Raw genomic sequence first — 23822 nt, forward strand, 5'->3', positions numbered from 1 at the left:
CGTCAATCAAACAACAATTTGAATAATTTAATAAATTGCACTTATTTAACCAACTGAACAATATAGGTATTTATTTTATAGACGTCAATGAAACGTCAGAAAAATAATATAAAAGAAGTCGATTCACTGGAAATATATTAGATTAAAAAACGATTCTTTAATCAAATTAATCAGAATTAAACCCAAGTCGATGCGGTTTTTCTAGACATTCAGGTAATAAAATTAGTTGCCAGAGGTGAGAAAACGATGGATGATATTACTTTTTTTAATAATAATGACACGGGTATTACGAGTTCCACTCAATGAAGATTAATGTCATTAACTCAAAAAACTCGCAAACATAATAATTCATCTGTCCGTTCGCAAAATATTGACACACCAATTCAATCATTTGTAATCATCATTAACACGTGTGATGCTGTTATTTTATACAAAAGGGGATTTTTGGAATGAAAATATTTTTTTGTCATACAGTTTTCATATTTTAGGTATTTAATTTACTGTATTTTTCTGAAAGATTTGATTATTGGTTCCAAAGCAAAGAGTTATAAAGTCAATTTCTTTATTTCCAGATACCGTCAAGCCCGTTACGCAGCAAGACGCGTCCGAAAACGCGTCATCTTCAAACACGGAGACTGTAACGTCGTCCAATGGAACGTGGCCAAGCGCAGGCGCCGATACCTTCAGGACATCTTCACGACTCTCGTGGACGCGCAGTGGCGCTGGACGCTGCTCGTGTTCGCGCTCTCCTTCATCCTCTCCTGGCTGCTGTTCGCTCTCATCTGGTGGCTCATCATCTTCACCCACGGAGACCTCACCCCTCCCCCACCCAACGAAAACGTCACCTTCACCCCCTGTCTCAACAACGTCAACTCTTTCACCGGCTGCTTCCTATTCTCCGTGGAGACACAACACACCATTGGCTATGGCTCCAGAACAACTAACGAGGAATGCCCCGAGGCTATCTTCGTCATGTGCTTACAAAGTATTGTGGGTGTCTTTATCCAGGCTTTCATGGTAAGATTTATACTATTTACGTTTAATAAGCTCTCCCATATTTCACTCAGTTGATTAGCAAAACAAACAAACAGAGATGAACGCTGAAAGTCTACATACTGACTGTCAAAACAAATTCCATTTACTGGCAGTAAATTCTAATAGCATTAAACTAGACTGCTATAAAAAAAGAACTATTTTTGTAGCAATTCTGGCATGGATTATTTTATATCTGTTAAAAATGTAATCAGTGTTATAAATAAAGTGTTCATGAAAGGGTTTAGAGTACATAAAACTGAAAAAACCTTCCTGCTCTGGAGCTAATATGATAATTTTATATTAAACTTGGAACCTCGCCAAATGTATTAACGTAACGTACACTATACGATCCAGCCAGATGTTCTCTTAAAAATTATTACAAATTTAAAAGATAGCTTTATTATTAGGCTGTTAATATCAGCGTTACTAAAACAAATGTAGAGTGCAAGAACATTGAACTGTCAATGTATGACATTGGCAGCACCTAATGTTCAGGAAGTGCTGCTGTGTGCAAGTGACGAAGACGATCTTGAACATGTGGGTTATCACGCGGCGAACATTGCATCGATGTTGTTCTAATTTTAGGTGGGAATCGTGTTCGCAAAGCTCTCTAGACCTAAAAAGCGAGCCCAGACCCTGCTCTACTCCAGGAACGCCGTCATTTGCTTGCGCGATGGCCAACTATGTCTGATGTTCCGTGTTGGTGACATGAGAAAATCCCATATTGTCGAAGCGCATATAAGAGCACAAATAATCCGCCGCAAGGTATATTATTTCGCCAAAAACGGAGACTGGTTAGTGATTGGGGACTTCAGTCAGCACGCTTAGTTACGTCTAACATGAGTTCACACTGACTCCTCTCTCTAACTTGTGGGGCGTCGAACTCTGAATGTAAACTCCCCATTTAGAAATCAATACAGTGCTCTTCAGACTTCGATTCCCCAAGTTTTGGAATATGAATTTCAAAACAGTTCTCTCTTGTCCATAGGTGGGTCTTATATTTGCGAAGCTGGCACGTGCAAAAAAGCGTAACACGACGCTCCTGTTCTCGCGAAACGCGGTTATATGTCTGAGGGACGGGGAATATTGTCTGCTATTCCGTGTTGGAGATATCCGCAAGTCGCACATACTGGAAGCGCACGTGCGCGCCCAGCTTATAAGGAAAAAGGTATCTCGTTGTACTTCCAATATGCTATTTGTAAAATGCATCAGTGTTGCAACTACTTATTTACTTGCGCGTTTATTTGCATACGTTTGCTATCTTATACGACCCATCTATGGACGATACAGCATGATTTTATTTTATGTTTGCTTTATTTCACCTCTAACTGCTATTTGTATTATGTACCTGCACATTGCATTACTTATTTTCCACATACGTTAATTATTAGTAACATATTGATATACATCTGTTTGAATTCAAATTAATTCAGCAACTATCGGAACTAAACTGTTGAATCTTTCCATTAGCATGTACCTACTTGATATTCATTACTGGTTCCGCAAACTGTTGTTTGCATAAAATATTTTAGAGTATAATTCAACATCGAGCCAAACAATTAAAATAATCGGTTTGTAGATTGCAACTAAAAAGTAATAACCAATTACTGCAACGTGTTCATCAAATTATAAAAATATTTAATCAATTTGCATCATTATTATTTGTAAAAAAATTAACTACCTATTGGTTAGCTACACGTGGTTCTAGTATATAAGATTATTAAGCTTACTGCGTAGTAGGTATGTTAACCTTATGGAACCAATCAAATCATTTGTTACACTGACTTTATCGTGGACCTGCAATTTAGCTAGCTGCATCATATCCAATTTTCTTTTTTCTTAGAATACAAACAATAATCAGAAAAGGCATGGTTACGTAGCGTAAAAGTAAATGATATCGCTCAAAGAAAATTTATTTCAATTTCCATGCAAACTGTCACAGGAATCGAAAATTAAGGTAGTGTGAATTGCAACTACCTATCTAGTGTAAATTGGAACTACCTATCTTAACATACAGATACGAGATCTCGTATTATAAGACGGAATAAAACAATTAGATATCTCTACTAGTCGTCATTCGAAAAGTCCCTTTTCATTTGTTCGTTTTCATCGTTATTTTCATGAATTTTGACATTCTTAATGCTAATAACATTTTCATAAGGTTATATGGCAAATATCAACATACTTAACTCTTGATAAACCTTGTAATTTTAATAAACTTTGTCTTCAGCGAAAATATGCCACATTACCTTAGGAAAGACTAGCTCTGTGTTACAAGAGATTATATCATCATATGAAATTGTTCAAAACGTAATACAACAACATGCGTTAATTATTATATCGTAACAATTATTCCTGCTTCATCACTAAAGAAAACCAGTTTAAATAATGATATAATCAAGCTTGAACACGTATAAAATAAAGCCTACATAGAAAATAGAAGTTGCTGTTTGTATTCTGTCATTACTCAATAGCTGACAAGGGCTTCACTCACCGTTATTTAACTAATATCCCAGAATATACTTAAGCCCTTTTAAATATAGGTAATGACAAGATACATACAGCAATTTACCAAAAATATCTGACTATCACAAATGTTCTAATAATTTGAATGTTTCCAAACCATAGATAACTAGAGAGGGCGAGGTGTTGCCATTCTACCAGCAAGAGTTGAAGGTCGGTGCCGATGGAGAGGAAGACAGACTGATGTTCATATGGCCGATGACGATCGTGCACAAGATCAACGAGAAGTCGCCGCTGTATAATCTCTCCGCGTCTGATATGCTGAGGGAGAGATTTGAAATCGTTGTTATGTTAGGTGAGTTTTGCAGATATGAACTTACTTTGCTATATTACTGGGAAGATCTCCACATATTTACTGGAAAAGGAATTATGTTTCTACCTCTTCCTCTAGCATTAAGTTCCATAAAATAGCGAAGTGTTTTCGGTTGTTTGTTTATGGTTTTGACATCCAAAAGGGACTATGTTTAGGAATATTATTTAGACTCTTTTGCTTTTTCTTGTTTAGTTAAGAAAGAACAATGTCAGACGTCCATAGTAACTTAGGCTCAATAAAAATATTTCATGTACAGTGAAAATTCTTACAGTTTTTTGTGTAGTTTAATGTAAGAAGCTTTTCTATGTTTTCCACTTTTGCATTGAACTTCTCTAAACCAAATTATTCCAAATTATTAAAACGAAAAACCTGAACTCGATAAACAAAATAATTACTTATTCAAAAGATTTTTTTTTTGGAAAAGTTCTAGATAACAATTAAATATTTTATAAGAAGTTAGTATTTTATATTTAAATTGTTGTAGTAAAGAACTTTGTGTCCGTGAGAATTTAGTTTTAAAAGTTGATTGGGTGGGCCGAAACCTGACATTGTTCTTTTAAATAAGAACAGTGAGAAAATAGGGGTTACATGATAGGTATAAAGGCTATAAGATTAGATTTAGTGGGAAAGAAAACCAACCTATACAATAAGAGTTCTAAATAAACTAGGTACATACTAGCTACCTTCTGATTCTGATTGTCAAGTGCATGATGTAGTGCACTCGAGCGATGCAAGCCAACATCCAACTGCGAGAATACCGCACATGTCTAACACCCGTCAACGCTTATTTCAGAAGATAACTTTTAGAACAATGTAAACATAAATTATGATCTTTAAAACAAACGATAATATAGAGAGAAATACGACAGTTACAGCAAATATTTTGTAACATGAATTTTAAAATAGACATTCCATTCGATTTTTTTTTAAACCGTCTGGCTGGCACACAGACTAAATAACATAAAGCACTTAATTGTCTATGATAGTTCCACAGAAAACATTTAGACCTATACGTAATGACCACACGCTGTTGGCACTTCCTTGACAGAGTTTTGGTAGATTGCCCTGAACTTTACACAATGATAATTTTGTATGATTCCATGTATTATAATAATTGGAGTATATTTTGAGCGCAAATGATCGAATATTATGATATGGCCAAGACAAGAAAAGGCAAAATCCATTGAGTATGTCGCTATGGAAATATCAACAGTTCTGTATATTCTACAACGCTCTTTATTGGGACATAAAGTTAGAATAAATGGAAACTCTCTATGATAATGTTGAACAGAAATCCCCATCAGTGACACAGTTCATAGGAAAGTCTGTTAGAACTGTGACTCAGCGTCCATTAAGAAATAGCTCCGATTACAACATAATTTAAATATAACTCATATGAATTTAAAGTGTCTTGGAATTCATTAATGAAAAAACACAACTTGTCATGATATTCGGCATTAAGATAAAGCTGCATTGGGTTATAAATAAAATATAGCTGTTTTTGTCTAAATGAACCACGTGGCCACGTGTTGTCAACCATAAATATATTATCATTAATATCTCTGCCAAAAATCATATAACCGATATAAATCACATCACATGAGATTTCTTGATTAAAAATCCCTTTGAACTGAATATATAGCGAGCGTGTAATTGTGAGAAATACCAGATCGTCCTAATCATTATGCGTTTTTATTGCACGACTCTCAAGCCAAGTTCACTTTGAGGTCGTCTGAAAGGGTAATACGTATATTGATTAGTCGAGAAAAAAATCTGTAGCTGATTCATGTTACTTACTTTTTATTTGCTCTTTATTTCGCACGAGCTCCTGGGGAACTTTTTCCCATAGTCGGAATAAATATAGCCTATGTTACTCGACGATAGTCTTGCTACCCAAAAGCGGTTCGGTAGTTTCCGAACTTTTAGGATCCAAAGAAACAAAAAAGGTTTTTTCTTTATTATATTCGTATAAATTCGGTCACTGGCCGAAATTCGATATATTTCTATCAACCATAGTTATTTACTGGCATTCGATTTATTTTTCTTATTCCTCTTTAGTAATTCCTCTTCTGTATTTTTCCAGAGGGTGTGATAGAGTCAACGGGTATGACTACCCAAGCGCGCAGCAGTTTCTTGCCATCCGAGATCCTGTGGGGTCACCGGTTCGAGACCATGGTCACGTTCAGGAAGGACACTGGTGAATATGAGGTGTGTAACCTTTTTTCTTGTTATGTCAACTCATATGGAAATGTAATGCGAGGCTCTGAGTTAATTGTGTGGGTCACGGTCGTTTTGCTGTGTATTTCGTTTTAAATTATGTAATATCGGTTTTAAGAATGAGAATGACAAAGACGGTACAAAATTCGTTGAATGTATTATGTTATAATCTTAAGTATCTTTTCTGGCATTGTTGAGAAAATGTGCCGCTTCTTACATCTAAATAGTGAGAGCGTCAATCCACCACGCTTGTCTATTAGGTACCTATTGAGTTCCTTCTTTTGATCATTTATTTAAAAAGACTATTTTGTTTCAAAACGTTTACTTTTATTTAGCTCTTTTTAATTAATTATTGTTTGATATGAAATAGCTTCCTACATATTTCATTAATAAATACGTTATTTAAATACTAAAAATACTAAATCATATGAAGGAATGTGCAGCTGTTTAATAGGAACAATTAGTTCTACATTACAAACTTTACTACTCATTCCGCAGAGATTAGTTCCATATTTAACGGTATTTATTTAAACACAAAAAACATTGAGGTAAGAATCTGTAGATATATAATAAGATTTCTCGATTTGACCTCATCAATTTGTTTTGCTACTGAATCGAAATTATAACTTACGTGATAATTAAATGACCCTCTATTGAATTAAGCAAAATCCGGAAAAAAATAATCTAAGATGCATTGCCATGACCTCGACATATGGTATGCAAATTGAAAAATTAAACAATTAGCTGGTTTACTTACTTCCGAGGTTAAATAACAATAACTTTGAGTAATCTTCTGAGGTTAGATTAATGTCAGATGAAGGGAATATTTTTTAGCTGATTTTCTACCTTTGTTTATTTTTCTTATACCTTACACATTACCAGAAACAAACACCTACGTACGTACCAAGGTACAAACATATCAGCGAATCAAATATACAGAATTTCCAAGAATTAGTAAATGTACACACACATATTTAGTACAGTAGTGTGGGCGCCTGGCACATACAATGTTTTTTTTAATCACGTTTTTCCTTGTTCTATACATTTGTTGTGTTTGTTAATTTAACTACTTGAAAGCTTTATTTTTATATTATTTTATCCAATAACAGGAGCAAAAAACACGCCAAGTCCAAAAAAAAAAATATCTACAAAACCTTGCTTTTTTCCTTCTTGAATACTAACATATTATTATTTTTTCGTTTCAGGTTGATTATACCAGATTTAACAACACATATGAAGTGGACACTCCGCTATGTTCTTCGAAGCAACTGGACGAGTTAAGAGCTACAGTTTCCAACTCTCAGAAATTAGGTATGGAACATAAATAATATAATATAATATTGCCAATGAAGTAGATCAAAACAAATATAGAAATTGGGATAACTAAGATAAGAGACCAGTCATTAACATAATCTAGATATATTTTACTCTTACCTTTTTTAGTCATTTATTTTTTAAGATTAAGTAACAGTTACCATAAAATCTGTTTTCTTTTTTACAGATCGTATGCTAGGCACCATCCCGAAGACATTCTCCGCTGATACCTTAGACCTCAGCTCCGTCGACTCCATGTCCTTAGATGAGCACATTGAGATCAAGATCCCCGAAGCCAGGGCCCGAGAAAACAGACTGATGGCCCAAAACAACTTCATTCACCACATCAACGAAAAGTCCAGAAATCCAAGCCACACACATTTGGCTGTAGAAAATGGCCAGGAGCAATATAGAAATCATATTCCATCGGAGCACAAACAACCTGAAGTGAAGGAACATATGCATAGAAGCCATAGTCACGCTAGTATGAAGAAGGTTCATGGACTGACCCCGAACGGCGTCGGCCATGCGGGCAACGGTCATCATGAACATAAAAATGAAGAGCATAAGAAAATTATAAAGTAAGTTTTGTCGTGTAACTTTTTCTTATTAATTAACAACAAGTCATTTTAGATTCGAGGTTGTGTAAAGCTTTAAGAACTCGAAAATGTGTAATTGCAACTGATTTAATTTTGGACCCGTAATATTATTTGTTATTTAAAGAAAGTAATGTGTTCGAAATTCTTGACTGACCCTGAGCTCAAAACTGACCAATGAGATTCCAATCCAATCTACCAACCATGCTTATGTTTATCTCCTTAACTTCCAGATCCCCAAGTGAGAACAACATAACCAAGCCGCCAGTGATCCCTATCCTGGTGACGTCACCTGCGCCGGAGCCCGCCTGACCCCCGCTGCGCGAACACAACCCGCCAGCCGTCGCCACCGGGGCCGCGCGCCTTAGGAAGCCGCACGTCACCTTCTCACCCCACACGCACAGCATCGAGAACTTACATCTACAAGGTGAATAGCACGAACATTATCGTAGAAAATATAGTCTGACATTTTTATAATTCTGTATTAAAAAAATTCAAAGTACCCAAATCTTGGTAGTGGTTGATGAGTGGACTGGTAACATCTATCTAAACTATGTGCTTCTCAATGCAATTTTATATGTATTTTGTATATTTAAAATATGTGATTCACTTTGTAATACCAGTGTTCAAAATTGCGTACTTAAGGGTAGAAAAAAATATGTTCAATAAAAGTCGTGCCAATATTGTTAAAGTTTTAATCGTTTTGTAACTTTGAGGTGCTTATTGTTATAAGATTGTAAACATGTACTTAGTATTACCGTTTGTGCCATGTCCTGTTAAATTATAGGAACAGATATATTTTGTAACAGACAAGAATTTTCTACTCAACCGTCTACTTCATCAAAACATCGATGTACCAGATAGGGTTGTATTTAGACCAAGTATTTATTTAGATAATTTAGTGAACGTAGAGTGGAGACCAAAACTTATAGAAATTAAATGACATGAAGCTTTAAAATCTTAGTTAGTCATGTCTCCACAGTTTGTGTAAGAATACGAAAATGTAGGAGTTTCACTTTTCTATCGACAGTCAGACTAGAGATAGAATAAGTTCTATTTTTAAGAAATATTTATATTTCCAATGACGAATTTAATTCTAAATTGACGCAGAGACGGCCCCTGCTTAAATTAAAATGATGTTAATTATACCTAATTATCATTGTACGACAAAATTCCAAAGAGAATGTTATTAAATGAACTTAAGCTTGTGCTTTCGGATTAAATCCAAAAACTATGTTAATAGTGCAAAATAATATACTTAAGTATTTAAATTGTATCTTGCTACCTACGTAACGAGTTGTGAATGTACAAGTAGCTTACTACCTAACGCTTTTATACAATAAAAATATCGTACAAAGTACTGTTATATGTACAACAAATATGTGATATATTTGGATACTTAATACTTAAATTATTCGGACAAAAGTACTTAGAACTTGGCTGTGCACTGCCATGCACGGCCCACATTGTTATCGACACATTTTCTTTGTGTAACTAGACTAGCTAATTTAAATCTAAGTGTTAGTTTATAGCTAATGCTTGCAATATGTACTGATTATAATATTTAATTATTATAAAACAATAACAACTCTATTATTAAAGTGATATAAACAAATCATAGTATTATTGTATACGTTGAGATGTTATGGAATTCAGGGGCCTTGTGCGGCGCGGGCGCTGCCGTTTTTTAAATTAGCCGAATGCTTTGTCTTATCCTGATAGAATATCGGAATAAACAAATATAGTTGCTATATAGTTTAAATACAATACACGAGTTTTATTTCCCCCTCTACACATGTTATTATTAATTGGCACAGGTTTTGATGTAATTATTATTACTCGCATTCGCATCTCCATAGTTCCGTAGATTGCAATCATGCGTGGTAAGCGTGACAGTATTGGCAAAAGTATAAAACCTAGTGCAGCTACTCGATTAGAGATGGCGCTGTACACACATTCTTTGGTACTCGCCGATATGACTATTTTTGTAGACCATTATTGATAACAAATCTATTAATAATAACAAAAGCATAAAAATAGATTATTAGAAAATACGCAAAATTTTTACAAAATTAGGCCTAGGAACTAAGGAGGAAATATTTCTAGATTTTTCCCAGAGGTCGCTGTAATAGGGACTTATATTATTATTTCTACTTATAGACGCTCTATAATTAGTACATTTAGTTTCCTATATAGGTATAGGCACTGACGCCGTTATCGGGGCTATAATACTGAAACACATTTGCATTACAGCATAATAAAATATCGAACATTCTCGTCTCATTGCAGATAAGCAGAGATTGATCGATCATGGAATACTAGGTCGATTTTGGCTTAAGTAGATGCGAATTCACACACAATTATTTTTAGAACAATTCAAACTTTATCTTTCTTTTTCTTGCCGCGTTTCTTTTTTGTTTCTTCTTCACTGGATGAAGAAGATTCTTCAGTGGGGCTGCTGAAGTAGTTCGGAGGATACTTGATAGACGATGGTCGTCTTGTCAAGCTGGTTCGTCGTAAGGCGTCCATCACGAGTCGATCCGCCATATTCACTAGAGGGGAATTTGCAGCGAAAGGCGGTAGGATTGCCGAATTGATGGATTCTCGTAGATTCACTTCACCTGGTAAAGGTGAGCTGGTTGCCATGTAACCTGTAAAGGATACGAAGATTTTGTTACAGATTTGAACGGAATATGTTTTTCATCAAATAGGTGAAGTCAAATGTAAAACGAGAATAGAGGAAATAAAAAGATCGTTTAAATGGATATAGAGAAAATGATGTGTCGCTAAGACTTGAATGACTTGAACAGCGACATAGTCAATTTGTATAACGCTAGTAGAAGTATAGAGAAAAGAAGCATGAGCAGATTTACAAACGAATCGAGAAAAACAGGTTTGAAAGTCAATTGGAAGACGGATTAGCTGTGTCCATTTTTTTCTAAGCTAAAATGGGTACTTAATACATTTGAAATTTTTAGCTGAATAATTGATGATGCTCATCAATTATTTAATCAAAATAAAACCGTTAAAAATTATTCTTCTAAGTACCTCAATATTTTGCTATATATCTACCTAGCCTACATCATTCATGGTTTTTGCATTTGAGCCTTTAATTACCTATTAGAGCTCGTGAATCATTTATTCTAACTTCATTTGTTTCCAATTCTTATTCGTTTCAATGCTATTAACATCCCGTCCAAGGATTCTGGGTTAAATTCCAGCAAACTAGTATCTGCCCACCCTTTGATTGAATGATATTGTGGAGGTGGTAAAACATAGTTTGACCCAAGGAGAACGATCACATGAACGTCACTTTTTTAAAGTAAAGATTATATATTATATTCACAAAAAATTGTAAAAAAAATTACTTTTATATTGTCGGTGAACATGGGCTTTAGGCAGATAACAGATGTTTGTTTTAATAACTTAGGTTCTAAGAACACAAAACAGGTAAATCATCTGTGATTTTCCCGTCTTTTTCCTCACTAGTACTCAATTAAGAAGGAGCCTTTCGGATAATCGGTGATTTCATTTACTTTCTTAGTAATCACACATGTAGGAATTCTAGAAAGAGGACACTTTGGAAATGACAAATATATTCTCCTTGACTTTTCAAACTCTTTTAAAATGTAATTTAAGGGGACTCACTACACTCTATCCAAAATCATTTAAAATTGCAAACATTCTTTGTAACCCTTGGAAGACCTCAATTTTATCACACACTTTTAATACCCACCTGAAGCATGTCTAACACCAAGTTCGGAGTACACCTGGATGTAGCGTGACGTCACAGTGCTCTGACATCACAACACAATTTCAACAAACACGATAAGCAGGTGATTATCTTGTAACGAGACAGGACAAACACAAGCGGACCTTCAGGGCGTGATGTTCTATCATTATATGCGTGATCAATGTCAGTGGAAAGTAAACTGAATTTTTATACAGGACTTTTTGTTCATATATAATAAAAATTAGCCAAGTTTTTGACACCTTTTAGCTCTTGGTACTTTTATTTAGAATTTCTTTAAACTATAGGTAAGCATAATGTTCTGCTACATTATGTTATCTGGAAAGCAAAGGGAAATCTTCCTAGACTGCAGCTTTCCAAAAGACATTACATATTCTTTCATTGTGGCATAAAAAGGCAGTACGAGAAAATAGTAGAGTTTATAATTCAATTTTTTAATAGATATTCATTTACTGAATATTTTTCACTACGTTACCACGTCTAGTCATGTGCCTAACTGTGTGCCTAACACACTCGCGTTTGAACAAGATAGTTCGCATATAATGATAGAATTTCTAAGGTATCATAAATCAAACACAAATCAACGTCACAACATAAATAATTATTCATTCAATATTTACATAAAACAGCACAAAACGTGACAAAACATGCGTTTAAATTGTAACAACTACATACAAGTATATTATGCACAGTTTTCTTACAAGATAGCCTACAATTTACTTTTCTTGCCTAACAATTGACATTAGCACAATTTTAACAATAGACTACTCGCAAAAGTTGTATCGTAACAGGGCCCTAACTATCACATTCTAGGCCATGATATTGAAGCAGGAATTACAATTAAATCTTAACACCTAATAAAATATAATTAAAATTGCACTTTTTACTACTGGAATGTTTCAATAATTGACAATACAATAACACAATCTGAAAGAATTCTGCTCCAAATAATTTTGTTGATTTACTCTTAAAGCTGACTAGTGGCACTGGGTTACTTGTAAACCGTTATAACAAATACTTATCCGTATTACTTATTTACCAGATCTTTGTTTTCATGATTCTAGACTCTTATCGTACATAATAATCTCTTACTTATACATAATACCCAACGTAAGCTCTTGATTGAAACTCAGATCTTTACATAACACTTATTGAGTCCTTACATACAATACTTTAAATCAGGCATATCTTCAACTTTACTCTTAAATATTAATTGAATCTAAATAATAACATTACTCTCAGATAAAACCTCGTTAGGTACTCGATTTCGACGATGGTGGATTATAATAGGCTACGACGCGTAGCGGAACATTTTCGTACTTCGAATTCCGACTGTCCCTTTCTAACGTCAAGTCTTCGGGGTGTATTATGTATCACAACAGTTATTCGTTTATCTATGACTTAATTATAGAGTGACGGTAAAGTCGCCGTCGTTGTGCTCTGCTTTGGGCTCGTGAGGCTCGCGATCTGGCATCTTCAGCATCAGGTGCGGGTCCGCGCTCTCTGTGCGACATCACAAACACACCCACAGTTACACACACATATACAAACATTGTATTTCAATGTGCAAGAGACACACGGTGCAGACATTATGTTTAGTAGGAATAGATTCTAAGACTATTTTAGTCATGAGCAGAGAGAATAATGAATATAAATATCAGTTTTTGTTCTTAATAATACTATGGCACTTGTAGAAATTGACAGTCTCATTTTAGATTCTGATATTACAGATACTTAATCTAAGCGTAAAATATTTAACAGCGACGAAATAATTTAGTCTGTAAAATATGTCCAGTAATTCAAGGTATATTTCTATTAAAGCTGTTAAAAACTATGTAAATATTTTACACGTAACCTATTTAAAAGTACCTAGTACGAAAATACACCAGACAAGGTAAGATGCGTTTTAAGGTCAGCCGTAAATGTTTTTGTTGATAAGAGGTGCAAACAAAGACATCTACGTATCGTATCAATCTTTGTACATCAACTTACAATCTTACACTAAATTAGTAACAATGAAAATCTTAACATCTTTGGTTACACACATTTTGGTTGATGAGAAAGCACGACCAGAATTAAGAAGAAAAGAGAAACAGACATTACAGAGCTCTTTTACACATATTTAATTAGTAATGACTGAGATTCGTAAGTCTAATTATAGGTGAAAAACATTTTTATAGTCGGTTTTACCAAACCACAAGGATTAATGACGATTTCCCTGAATGATTACCTTATTTACTTATACGAGTACATAGTGATGTCAAACACGACCAACTAAAGAGTCGATGACACAAAAGATAAATAATAATCGTTCAACGACGCATCTACTTCATAGAAATTCTAAGTGCAATGGAACGAAACAAACAACTGACTAATAACACCGTTAAAAAATATTTAAATTCTGTCAAAACGAATGCAGGCCGCCATCTTGCCATAATTCAAATTGAGTGTTCCAAATGACAAGTGACCGTTAAGCTGATCATCTTAAGCGATCGACAAAACAAATGTATCCTGTATGAAAAAGGGGTAACAAATTGGCAAAATGGTACATCCTGCTGAGATTTGATAATATGGTGCCGACGAGTAACGGCCGAGGTGACGGGTGTAGAAAAACCAAAGGAGTTCTGAAGACCACACAAATATCAGTTGCGCTGACAGAAGTGACATTACTATGCGAGGGGCAATGGCTCGACAATCATCTGAGACGAGCTACAGAATATCAAACGCTTCAAAGATGGCGCAGTGATGTAGGCATAAATACGTCGTGTGAAAATTTCTGATGCTGATAATAGTAGAGACGTACCTCACCGTCTCTACTATTATTCGTGAAATATAAAACTCAATTTAGCTTGAGAATTATCCTATGCCATGAACAAAATCAATATAAATATCTATAGGTATAATATACATATATATGTACCTCTATGTACGTGACTCATAAAGCTTCCTATTGAACGCTTATTGACAATAAGGTATTCCGACTGACGTCAAAATGCAAATGATTGGGTTATAGCACCTATTTAAAGTTTATTAGTGTTATGTTTAAACACAATTGTTTAGAACCACGTACGAAACAAGTAATTTAAGTAAATGATACTCGGAATAACTGTTCACACGTTCAGTGTTAAGTAGGAACTTGTGATCTTATTTGCTGTTGCTAATTACAATAACTACCGACGTGCGTCTGTTTGTTGAGGTTACGCAGGAATTATTATAAGTTGTGAATAATATAATCTTTTCATCATATATTTTTTCCATAACCCAGGTAGGGCTAGTTTTTCGAGTTACCTATTGCATCAGAAGTGTACCTACATATTTCTTTATTAGAATCTGGTATATCTACAACTAAAACATTTTCGTTAACCGTTTTAAATAATATCAGAGTGGTATTTTCACTGCTTTCGGTTTTTGCAATACAAATAGAAAAAATATTTTTGGCGACTTACAATATTTTCCTGATTTAAAATTTTCCAATAGTTTTTCTTAGAACTGTATCTATAACTACCTTTACACATTATCTTCTTTAAGGAAATCGCTTAAGATCAAAGTCTACATTAACACATGAATAAAATAAAGTTCCTACAACTTTTCATCCTACGCTTTGAATGCTCATGCGTATAAATCAGACGAAGCTGAAATAAAATATCGATATGATATGTCACGACACGACATTACCTACCTATATTAAATGCATCACTGAAGTAAAGTTATATACAAGAGTATATAAGTATATAAGACACAGTCATATTACATATGTGTAAGATGTATTTACCTATGTGTTATACTTCTAGTATTCTAATATGTCACCATTGTATGTGATATGTGACACGCTTCACAAGCGATCACGAGAACTAACCAGCCATAAATATTAACGATATTATAATACGTAATATACATATCATTTACTTTTCATAGGCTTTATAGGAAGCATATTCCTGAAGAACCTTGTGTGAAAGCTTTCGGAGAATTTTAACTAATTAATTAAGATGATTCAGAATGTGTTTTCATAAACATGTTAATGTCATCATTAGCTGATTGATTTCCAATGTTTTTACTATATATCTTGTTTACTTTTACCTAAGGAAGAATCCATTAACAGGAAAGCATTAAAATAATAAACATTAATAGGGTTTAAAGAACTAATTACGTACCTTGTGTGTCACAATCACAAACAAATCCTTTTCAACTATAAATTAGAAATTATCTCGAGCGACGGGAGCTGTCTGTTGACCCCAGATAAACAATAATATTGCTAATATCATATCTCATACAATGCCCTCGTAAAGGAAATATTGTAAGTGCAAGAAACTTGCATCTGCATTTATAGCGTATGTACGTGTTTACTATACAATGTAGGTATTGTTATTATCGTTTAAATATAAATTACGTTATGTAGGTCGACTTGAATGTTTCCAAACAAAGAAAGGAACCTATACAAATAATTGAATGTGATTTATGAGAAGAGACAGATCACATTACAGATACAATTATAGGTGTGTAGAAAAGCTCTTTGAAATTAATGTATTCGTTTTGAATGAAAGTTTTACAGGATATTTCAGAATTTGGCAATGTTACCCTTTAAAGCCTAAATGTATGCAAACCTTATTATACAAATCATCAAAAGTAATCTAACTAAAAATAATGTATATGCATAATCTTTGGATTTTCCTGCTACAATCAAGATAGAAGAAAGCTTTGTTAGTTAACATGAGGCACAAATAACCATTTACCACCACCACATCTAAGGCCAGATTTAACTCGAAAAAGGAACTCACCGATCGATCTACGATCACCCTGGCTGCCGTAGAACTCGTCCAGCTCCTTCGCCGAGCACAGTGGAGTGTCCACCTGCATCGTCTCCTCGAACTTGGAGTAGTCCACCTCGTACCCTTGACGCTCACGGTTGTACGTCACAAGCGGGACAAACCTGTGTCCCCACATTATTTCACTAGTCGTGTAACTGGAGCGCGCCTGGGTTGTCTGACCAGTAGATTCTATTGTCCCCTCCAAAATAACCACAATCTCGAACCTCTCTTGTAATACATCAGCGGCGGATACTCCGTAGAAAGGACTGTCTGCATTGATTTTATGGACCATCGTTATCGGCCAAATGAAGAAAAGATTACTGTCACATCCATCCGCGTTTAACTCAAGCTCCGTTTGGTAATGAGACAGTACTTCACCTTCCTTTGTCGTTCTTGATCGTATCAGCTGGGCTCGCACACTGGCTCCTATAATGTGTGACTTCCTCAAGTCGCCCACTCTAAACATTAAGCTCAGCTCACCGTCTCGCTGGCACACTACGGCATACTTGGAGAACAACAGTGTTTGCGTTCTGTGCTTGGGCCGCGTCATTTTAGCGAACACTATACCGACCATGAAAGCTTGAATCATCACACCCACAATACTTTGAAGACACATAATGAATATCGCCTCAGGACATTCTTCTGTCGTCGTACGTGAACCGTAACCGATCGTGTGTTGTGTTTCAATACTGAACAAGAAGCATGAAGTGAAGTCGTAAATGTTAAACACACACGGCTTCCAATTAGATCCTTCCTGCATGGGCGGGAGATGGTCCAGTTCTAAGTCTCCGTGTGTGAAAGCTATTAGCCACCAGATCAATGCAAATCCGAGCCAGGATAAGATGAATGAGAGTGTGAATACTAGCAGCGTCCATCGCCATTGAGCGTCCACGAGCGTCGTGAACATATCCTGAAGGAACCTCAGCCGCCGCTGCGAGATCTTGGACTTGAGAATGTTGCATTCTCCGTTTTTGAGAATAGCTCGTCGTCTTGTTCTTCTTGTCGCACCATGTCTGTGAGATCGGCTCCTAAAACCAAATATCCCATTTTAATAATATGATAATTGACGTTACACTATAATTAGCCTAGTACCATCTATTCGGTACAGTCCTGGAAGTGTGAATGCCTAGTTCACGCTTGCATCGCCTCGGTGCGGCTACGACCTTCATCAATGTTAATACCGGTAATATATTCCCACTAACATAGAGAATAGGCTTTCTAATTTACATAAATCGTTTCTAATAATCACGACATTAAACATAGAGTGGACATTAGGACGCAAATAAACGGACAAAAGCGACACAGTACGGGATAGTATCTGTCGGAGACGGCACGGGGTGACGGGCGTCGACGAACCTCTTGCTGCCTGTTGTGGGGTAGTAGACGCCAGGCGAGAGGTTGCCATTGGCTGGCACGGGCTTCACTTTGAGCCAGTCGTCGGGGAGCAGCTGCGACTCCTCGCGACAGGTGGGGGACTCGGGGTCGGCGTGCATGGCTGGTGCGGCGTCGTGCGCTCGACTCACTGGCAGCGGACCGTCTGCGCCACCATCCCTCAGTGGGCAGCCTCCTGAAGCATCGCGCGCGATAATGTCTCGGTCACGACTGACTCTCTCGTGCCCGTCCGCACAACAACGCGCTAAACGTTGTATAATTGTATCGCGAGATTCTATATCGGAAATTATCAGCTTGCTACGGAAAACAAATTTTAGTTAGTGTCTGCGTTGACGTTATCAGACCTACAGGATGATATTTTGATAGTTCAGTTCTCTCTTAACTGGAGGCTTGGCTCTAAAAATCCTCCGAAGATTTCAGATTCATGAGTTTTAAGCAAATGGTTTTATTAACGTTTCCTGCGTATGGATTACTTTTGCAACTAGCTCATCATTGTCACTGTATTTCCTTTTATATTGTGTGACAGTTTATGATATAAGATTACGGAGATTGTGACATAAAGTAATGAAATCCAAACAGAGCACAAGCCACTGACTGTGGTTATTAGCGTCATTAGAGATGCGCAGGCGACGAGTTAATATTTACTGGTAATAATAATTATTTATGTCCATTTGTTCGTCATTCGTTTGCATGGCCACCACGACATTTATTTTAATATTTTACTTCAATATTTTCGATCAGTTATTGTAACGTAAATCAAGAAAATAATAGTCCTTCAAGTAGGTAATTGTTTAAACGTGTTTGAAATCATTGTGATACGTTATTTTTCTCAATATAATTTAAACTTTTGTAGCAACTGCAACATTAAATAGTTTTATATAGATGATATCCACAATGTTTCAAGCTATCTACAGTTTAAAGAAACATTTCTTTTGCATTGCAGCTGGTGACCCAGTTTTGATATCGGTCAAAGGATTTAGATTGTCAGGTACTGAAGCGTATGAACATTTTCAAGTATATATATTTAGGCCTTGTCAATCTAGTCACGTGGGGTATAGGTATTTACCGCTATATCAAAGAAAACTAATCAATTTCAAAAGTATTCCTATATAATGTCTCAATAATGATCAGAAACGGTTAAATTAATATGATTACTTGTGACGTGCATATCCAAGACCTCGTGGATGTCAGGAAATCGGTTTTGGCAATCAAATAGTCCACCATAAAATATCATATGCAGCATGCGGAAAAGCAAGAAAATTAAAAAGTAACCTATCCTTTATCCTTCAGAATGGCTCCATATGCTCATATTCCTAGCTTCGGTCCGCGCTTTTACCTGAGTCCCAATGGAATTATTTCCCCACATGGATAAAGAGTACTTATGTTCTATATGTGTATAGTATTAATTTTTATTCTGGTTTTGTATTGTTAAGCTTGTTACCTTTATTTTGTATGTCTCTACCAGACCTCGGGACTATAGAGTCCCGGATTTTTGGGAGGCGAACGTGGGGCCGAAGCCAACACGCTGAAGCCCTTTTGAGACAACTTTAATGAAATGGCGACACAAAACCGACGATTATCCCCGTATACACTATAGAAATGTACCCAAGGACAATCCCCGGTTCTGTGCTAAACTATTGCTAACTATGGAGGAAAACTACCTGGGCTATTGTGATGGGATGCTAATGGACTAGGAATGGGGAAACTACGGGAACTATGGCACCTGCCGATGACAATGTATTAAATACATGTTAAAATGGCAGGTGGAGACTCGCCAACTCACTTACTGGGCCCCCGGGAATCAGTCACTGAAAAGCAACAAGAGGGCAACAGGGACATGAGCGGCTGAGAAGGGTGAGGATACCTCGGCGGACTTTAAACGCAGATCACGCGCTCCCTGTGGGTCCAGCATCACCGGCCCACTCGCCACTTACCACGAGGCACCTACCCTCCGAGTGGGCTGTTAACCCTGCTCTAGCGACTCCACTCTGACCGGCCGATGAAGGCAAGCCAAGAGGCGGGAGACCTATCCCCCGTCACGCTTCACTCCGGCAGGCCGGAGATGGGGGACAGTATACTCTCCCTGGAGCACTCGGATATATAGCCCCGCGGGGTCGCTACTCCCCGTCATCCGCCTCAGATGCCCTGCGGGGCTTACCTTTATTATTATTGTTAAGTTTCGTCAAAGTCCATTCAGGAGTTTTTTGCGTGAAGAATATCAAACGTACATACATGGGTACAGACGATACATAGATTTACGAATGTTAAATTCATTATCTTACTTTCCGATCAAAATTCAAATAATAACAGATTAGTACGTAGATGTTGACAAGAATCAACGTAATCTTATTGCAATAAACAATAAAAGTAATATGTTTTGTCACGTTTTTATTTTATTGTATTGACAACTGAAAATACGACGACATTAATACGAGTGTATATTTAGTTAGTGTGTGACGAAATGTTTTTCTTTGGTAAGCGGGTTCAAGTGAGAGCATACGGCTCTTGTTTTTTGAGCTTTCTCAATTACTCCTAATAGGGAATAATCTATAATACCATTTAGAACGTCTATTTTGTTTTTATTTCTGCTACACACATAAATATTCACTGTATCCTCAGTCTTACCATTCTGAAAATCGTTCAAGTTTTTGCACATAGGCCTGAATTAAATTCATATAAAAACCTACCTACCTACCTCTTACTGTTTTGTAAAAATAGGACAAACACCAATATTCATTATTTCAAAGCCTTGATTTTGTACCTTCGTAATTATTTAATCGAGGGAATCATCAAGTCCATACTTTATCTAATAATTTAATCAATATAAAAAATCTTAGATAAAGTTTTATTTAATGTACCGATCGCACTTGACAATGAGACATAATGTAAATCACGTAAGTATAGAGTATTAATCTCTGGTTGCCCATTGGGTGCTAGAGGTTACGAGCGCTACGGGCTACGCTGTAGTAAGTAAGAGAGGAGCGTAGCCCACGCTTAATATTTTGGTGAAAAAAGGCCTAACCAAGAGAGGAACATAGCCTTATATGCTTAACTTATTGGTGACAAATTAATTAAGCAGGCTTGTGGCTACTGACTTATTTTTGACACAGTTATGAATTTCTTAGTATTACTTATGTTCTGCTTAAGTTTTTTTCTATAATTGACTAGCTGTTTCCAGCTGTTTTACTGTTGTGATGGAAACTACTATTCGTACCCGAGTAAAATATACTCAATGTTACACGGAGATAATGTAGGTATCCAGCCAAACCAAAAGTTTACAAAAAAAATCCTCTTTATTATAGGTATTACAGTTTTTGACAACAATTATCTACTCTATGGTATAATATTGCCTAAATTCGAAAATTTCTGTGACTTTCAAAAAGCAGGCTGCATAAAACCATAGACGATTGCTTTTGCAACGCCCTGTATTCTAAAGTAAGATGGCGGCCACCCAAGCCTTTTCATTAAAATAGCTAATTTGACAGCGCGCAAATTGTAACATGCTAATACGCATCTTTTCCCAACACTAATTTGTTGATCATTTTCCGATTCAAGGCTACTGGAATTGTTAAATAATGATTAAAAGCTTGTTATAAATGGAGATGACTTTTATCTTGACAAAAAAAACTGAAATGACTGTCGGCTTTTGAATTTTCAACTTCAAATCAAAAACTTTGTCTATTGTCTTATTTATATTCTACTGCAAGACCTGTCTCTATTGTTCATAACAGTACCTATATGTAAATACAAAATAAGTACATATTTCCATACGAAGAATAATAAATAATTTCAGATGCTATGCTATTATTAGTACCTATTCTATATTGCTGAGTGCATTAGGTCACAGTGTCTATAAGTCCATTAAATCAGAAACACGTATAGATAACCTTTAAACGATGTTTTCGCCAAGTAATTACTGCAATAAATATCAAGTGACAATTAAAAGTTTAATGACTGTTACGATCTAGTACTATCAATCCAATAGATCTAAAAATGCCTCCTCCATATTTTGCAATAGACCCAACCTTTTTAGAAGCCAAGCCTCTTTTATATAACAATGTTTATTTACACAAATTAATCACAATTACCATGTTCTGAATTTAAATCTGCGCGCCGCCATCATTGATGACTGCTGTTTACGTCGTGATTTTAAGTAGAATTAATTCACACCACGCCTCCATGCAAACATTTCAACACGACACATTATTGAGTTGTAAATAACGACAAATTAGTCGTGATATTAAAATAAACACCTGTGTAGGTGACATTTGGTTATTTTTCCTGGGATGTGGCTGTTGCTGGCTGTTTGTGGCGCCACTGATCTATAATGTAATTGTCATTGGTAATTGGGTTTTTACGTGTTTAGTGCGCGTGACGATGAGGATGGTGCTGAAATTGGTTAAGAATTATATTTAGTACCTAGTTTAATGTGTGATGAACACATTCGGTCAAGTCATCTCAATGTCTTTCCGTCATCCGCAAATAGATTACATTAAAAATCGTTATTTAAATCAAAGGAAAAGGTAAAATATAACTTGTCAAGAAGAAAGCTGTTCTTAGAGGTCAATTTCGGTTAAACTTTCAAAATGCATTTTTTTTTTCTTGTTCCTCATCACCGGGTTACAACAAGATGTTTGCTGCGCTCAACTGTCGCGTGCTACAAGATTTTTCTAGCACCCCTGCATTTATCAACACGGTTGCAACAATCATGCACTTGAATAGTTTGTCCGTACGCGTGCGCGTGTCACTAGCTAAGTGTTAGGGTTATCGTCATAGACGTTAACTTGATATTTAAATAAACAACAACAATTTTCCGCTATGATTCTGTAATCATCAACAGGGTAGAACTTAGGACCAACAACTTTACGAAACCTTAATTTAGATAGTTATAGGGTTACATAGGGCCAAATGACAGTGCAGTGCAGGGGACGCAGAAAATATGACATTACATTTGTCTTAGTAAGTTTAGGGCTTTGGATTTTGTGTTTACCCGGAGAAAGCTTAACGAGCAATGAGCAAAGAGCTTATATCACTATAAGACATATCATCGACACGAAAGAAGAAGAAGAATATTTTCTTCCATTATGTTTTTTTGTCGTAAAAAAGTCTTTTGTTTAGTCGTAATCAGTCCTTAAGTATAATTTACCTGTGCCCAAGACAGGTAACCCTATTCGCCCCAATCGTCAAAGCGATACGAGTGTTTGCTAGCACGAGGCACTCACCTCGTACTTTATATACTGGTTATGTAACACTGATACATAGTGTCCGGATTCGGTACTGTCTCAAAAAAAAGGTAAAGTATTACATTAACTGCTCTTCTAGTTCATCAAGGAATGTATTGCGGAAATACATGATTTTTTGGCCTCTTTATAGATGAAGATAGAGAACCTTTCGTAAACTATTCCGTCTCACAGTAAGCTGGTTTTTACAGGAAACCTTTATCAACAGACCTCACAATAAGCCTAAAGCGTAACCCATGATCCTGGGCTAGACCACTCATAGAATTTCTTGCTTACACGTGTTTCCTGCCTACGACTGTAAATCATTCGGGGGGTGTGTGTAGCTAAAAGTTGGTAAAACCAAAGATTTAACGGTTCAACACGTCATATTATTACGTTTACCATCGAAATATTTGCTTAATATACACTGGGCACACTTTTGGCTGTTTACCCAGACTCCATTTTGATTACTGTAACCCTAACCAAATAATAGTAAATCTTATTAAATAACAAGACTTGTGTGCAATTGTGACGTTTTTAATTTCAGTTATAATTTGGATAGATTTATTTTAAGCCAGTCTCTTGTTAAAATCTTTTTAAAATTACCTACCTACGTAGCTCTGCCTAGAGTATAACAAATACGGATAAGACAAATAA

General features: G+C 35.9%; 2 protein-coding genes across 15 annotated transcripts in view; one reads left to right on the forward strand and one right to left on the reverse strand.

Annotated features, from left to right (window-relative positions):
- LOC124633133 (G protein-activated inward rectifier potassium channel 3-like) overlaps window positions 1-9613 on the forward strand; it is a 48644-nt gene extending 39031 nt beyond the window's left edge. For 2 of the 4 annotated variants that reach the window (XM_047168241.1, XM_047168243.1), the window contains 7 exons: window positions 573-1017; window positions 1621-1800; window positions 3664-3853; window positions 5955-6079; window positions 7294-7399; window positions 7590-7983; window positions 8232-9613. In XM_047168241.1, coding sequence (XP_047024197.1) covers window positions 573-1017; window positions 1621-1800; window positions 3664-3853; window positions 5955-6079; window positions 7294-7399; window positions 7590-7983; window positions 8232-8310 — 1519 coding nt within the window. In that variant the 3' untranslated portion in view covers window positions 8311-9613. Of the gene's footprint in view, window positions 1-572; window positions 1018-1620; window positions 1801-2023; window positions 2204-3663; window positions 3854-5954; window positions 6080-7293; window positions 7400-7589; window positions 7988-8231 lie in introns of those variants that run through there. The other 2 variants (XM_047168242.1, XM_047168244.1) reach the window with 2 other exon arrangements.
- Window positions 8680-23822, reverse strand: part of LOC124633134 (G protein-activated inward rectifier potassium channel 3-like) — a 41812-nt gene continuing 26669 nt past the window's right edge. Inside the window, exons 2-4 of one of the 11 annotated variants that reach the window (XM_047168249.1) lie at window positions 17863-18118; window positions 16525-17582; window positions 8680-10649 (exon numbers count right to left, since the gene is read on the reverse strand). In XM_047168249.1, coding sequence (XP_047024205.1) covers window positions 10375-10649; window positions 16525-17582; window positions 17863-18047 — 1518 coding nt within the window. In that variant the 5' untranslated portion in view covers window positions 18048-18118 and the 3' untranslated portion in view covers window positions 8680-10374. Of the gene's footprint in view, window positions 10650-12331; window positions 13253-16524; window positions 17583-17862; window positions 18701-23822 lie in introns of those variants that run through there. The other 10 variants (XM_047168252.1, XM_047168248.1, XM_047168251.1 and 7 more) reach the window with 10 other exon arrangements.

The sequence above is a fragment of the Helicoverpa zea genome, chromosome 9, assembly GCF_022581195.2.
Source record: "Helicoverpa zea isolate HzStark_Cry1AcR chromosome 9, ilHelZeax1.1, whole genome shotgun sequence".
In the NCBI taxonomy this organism is placed as follows: Eukaryota; Metazoa; Arthropoda; class Insecta; order Lepidoptera; family Noctuidae; genus Helicoverpa; species Helicoverpa zea.